General features: G+C 36.0%; 1 protein-coding gene across 5 annotated transcripts in view; it reads left to right on the top strand.

The window, feature by feature from the left end:
* Positions 1-2,718, top strand: part of LOC118737653 — an 11,017-nt gene that overhangs the window by 5,484 nt on the left and 2,815 nt on the right. For 2 of the 5 annotated variants that reach the window (XM_036468308.1, XM_036468305.1), the window contains exon 2: positions 1,798-2,107. The exons of 2 other annotated variants lie outside the window; for them this stretch is intronic. In XM_036468308.1, coding sequence (XP_036324201.1) covers positions 1,981-2,107 — 127 coding nt within the window. In that variant the 5' untranslated portion in view covers positions 1,798-1,980. Of the gene's footprint in view, positions 1-1,778; positions 2,108-2,718 lie in introns of all 5 variants that reach the window. One more of the 5 variants, XM_036468307.1, reaches the window with a different exon arrangement.

Here is a 2,718-nt window from a genome sequence, read left to right as displayed (position 1 = left end):
TTGGTTGTTTGGTTGGTTGTAGTACTTCATAAATGGTAGATGCCTAGAATAGCTAAGGACATAGTGATCTAGATTATCTGATAAATGTTCCTACGTACTGATAGATCACAGTTAGTTGTTGAACTATGATCAGATTCTTCACTTTTATCCACCTGTCAGAGCTACTACAAGACTTATTATAAGGAAATCTTATTATTGCCGCATGTTTCGTAAGAGCCAAATCCCTGTGATTAACTCAGTGTGAGGGCAGGACCAGGATGAATGTATTTGCATAAAAATTTATTAAAGGAAAAATGTTTTGGGTAGGCGTCGGAGCCAATGATAACCATCAGTTACCACCTCTGCATGGCTGTAAGTCATGCAGAGTCCCTACGGCTTGTAGCGCGGTGGTTTTGCCGCTTAAACTCTGTAAGAGTTTTTGGGGGTGTGCGTCAAGCGGAGTGTTGAGCACCGCTGTGGCCAATGGTAGCTCTTGTACCACCTCTGTATGCTGAAAGTCATACAGAGCCCCAACAGCTTGTAGCGCTTTGGCTTTTGCTGTTTAAAACCACTCCGGAGGAGTGGTGATGCATCAAGCGGGATTGTTGAGCATGATTTGGAGTGCCAGCAATTAACTACTTTAGTAGGTTTTGTTCTGCGGCAGTTGAGAAGTGCATTAAAAAATGCATACCCAATGAAGAACGAACGAATTATTTTTAAGCACAAGTGCGTGTGTTTATTCGCTGCACTTGGTTTTGGGCGGGAGTGCAATATACAAGTGCGAGTGTGTGTTCGCTGTTCTTTGTTTATGCGGGAAATGCATAAGTCGCTTAAACACCCTGCAATCACTATTATTTTCTTTTTACTTCTGTCCTTGATCAATTTATAGCAGAGTTGTGTTGATATTTTTTAAGCCCATATATCTGATCGCCTATTTCTAGCTGAACCAAGGAAATGTAGATCAATTGCGTTGTAGATTATTCCAGAAGGACAACGCCATTTCATCAGTTCTTTCATTGATTTCGATGTTCCTATGTCTGAGAATTCAGACGATCTATAACAGACGAACTTAGCACAATAAAATTTAGCATTTCTAAAGCACTTCAGATTTGATAACCGTTGGTAATAATACCACCCGCCTTTCAGGACGAGTATTTTATTAAACTACTTTTTTATACCCAACCCTAATACCTAAGAGTTTACATGCCTAAAATTTACTTAGAACTTCCACTGGAAGACTCTAGAGAAATGGGACTCTACCTCCTATACTGGAGTGCTTTTTGCATTCGTCGGTGTTCACATTAAACGAAACGGAGCGGCGCTTTTTATATGGAATCGGCCGTAAATATATCACAAAAGTTACCTTCAATGAAAAGCGGCTATAAGTATTTGTTCGATTTCCTGCAATTGCTGTCTCTAATAATATACTTTCATTTATTTATTTTGATGTTTTGCTCACATCAGCTTCAAGAGGTTGGAAGATCAAAAAAGCAAGTTTTGAAATAATTTACAATGGTTAGCTTTAAGCTCCAAAAGCTTCTGAAAACGTTTGCTGTATGAACACTTTCATATAGGTACATTAACTGCAAGTATTTGTCCAGTTTATACATAAAATACCACTTTATACTCTTTAGCCTTCAACTGTCAAATTAAATACATTTTAATGTTGGTACTCATTACTGGAAGTTTATAATGTATGTATATGCAAGCGTATTATTCTACAAGAATTACCTGTTATTTTATATCTAGGCTTTAGTTTAATAGTAACATGAAAACTTTGCTTAATTAAATAATGGCAGATTTTGTTTTTATTTTCAGAAATATCCTTTTTCGAACCAAATTGTTGTACGAATAAAAGGAAAATGAACTAAATTTCGTTGGAAATTTAATATAAGTTCAAAACAAATCCATTTATTGTTACAAAAAGCGCCAGCTATAAAGGAATAACCAACAACAGAAACAGCAGTAACAACTACAACTAGACATTATAAACCACCAACTATGCATCAAGTGCTTAGCTATGAGACAGCAGTCCGTGCCAACAGCTCCCGCGAATACCGCGAGTACGTCACCAAGCGTACTTGCGTCAGCCTCGTGCTCACAATCGCCTTCCTGACGCTCATACTCGGTATGGATGTATGTAAAATAGGGTGGTCCAAAAATGCATAAGTTTAAGATGTTAAGTTCTTACCCGCTAGAATTTTACTAAATGGAAAAAAATAATACCAGTATTTTTTTATGGAGAAGAAACGCTTTTTCGTACAAATGGGGGTGTTTATAATTCTTTAAAATTTTATAATTCTTTAAAATCAAGATGTTTAATAACAATACCCAGTTGTTGACGTAAGCATTTCGTAATATTTCTTAATTTTTGTAGGTCCTCCAAAAACCCCAAAAATACCATGGAGGACCCATAAGAAATTGTTAGTATTAAAAAAATTTTAAATTTATCAGTGGGTATTATTGTTGGAAGTCTCCTGAAGAGAAACAAAGTTTTCCGATTGAAAATATTGATTTTCAAGAATTCTATACCATTTCTACGAATAAGTGTTTTTTCCCCATATAAAATACATGGAAAACTTAATGGGCCTTGAGGCAGTTCTAAAAACGCTTTTGTAAACAAAAAAGTACGGGTATTCTTTCTTCTTTTTAGAAAAGTCCTGAGGGTGAAAGCTTAATATTTTAAACTTTTTTCTTGACCACCCTAATGTACAATGTGTATGTACATATGTACGAGTA

The sequence above is a fragment of the Rhagoletis pomonella genome, unplaced genomic scaffold, assembly GCF_013731165.1.
Source record: "Rhagoletis pomonella isolate Grant_MI unplaced genomic scaffold, Rhpom_1.0 Rhpom_scaffold_00004, whole genome shotgun sequence".
Taxonomy (NCBI): Eukaryota; Metazoa; Arthropoda; class Insecta; order Diptera; family Tephritidae; genus Rhagoletis; species Rhagoletis pomonella.
Note: the sequence above shows the minus strand (reverse complement) of the source record. Positions and strands in the feature narration are given on the sequence as shown.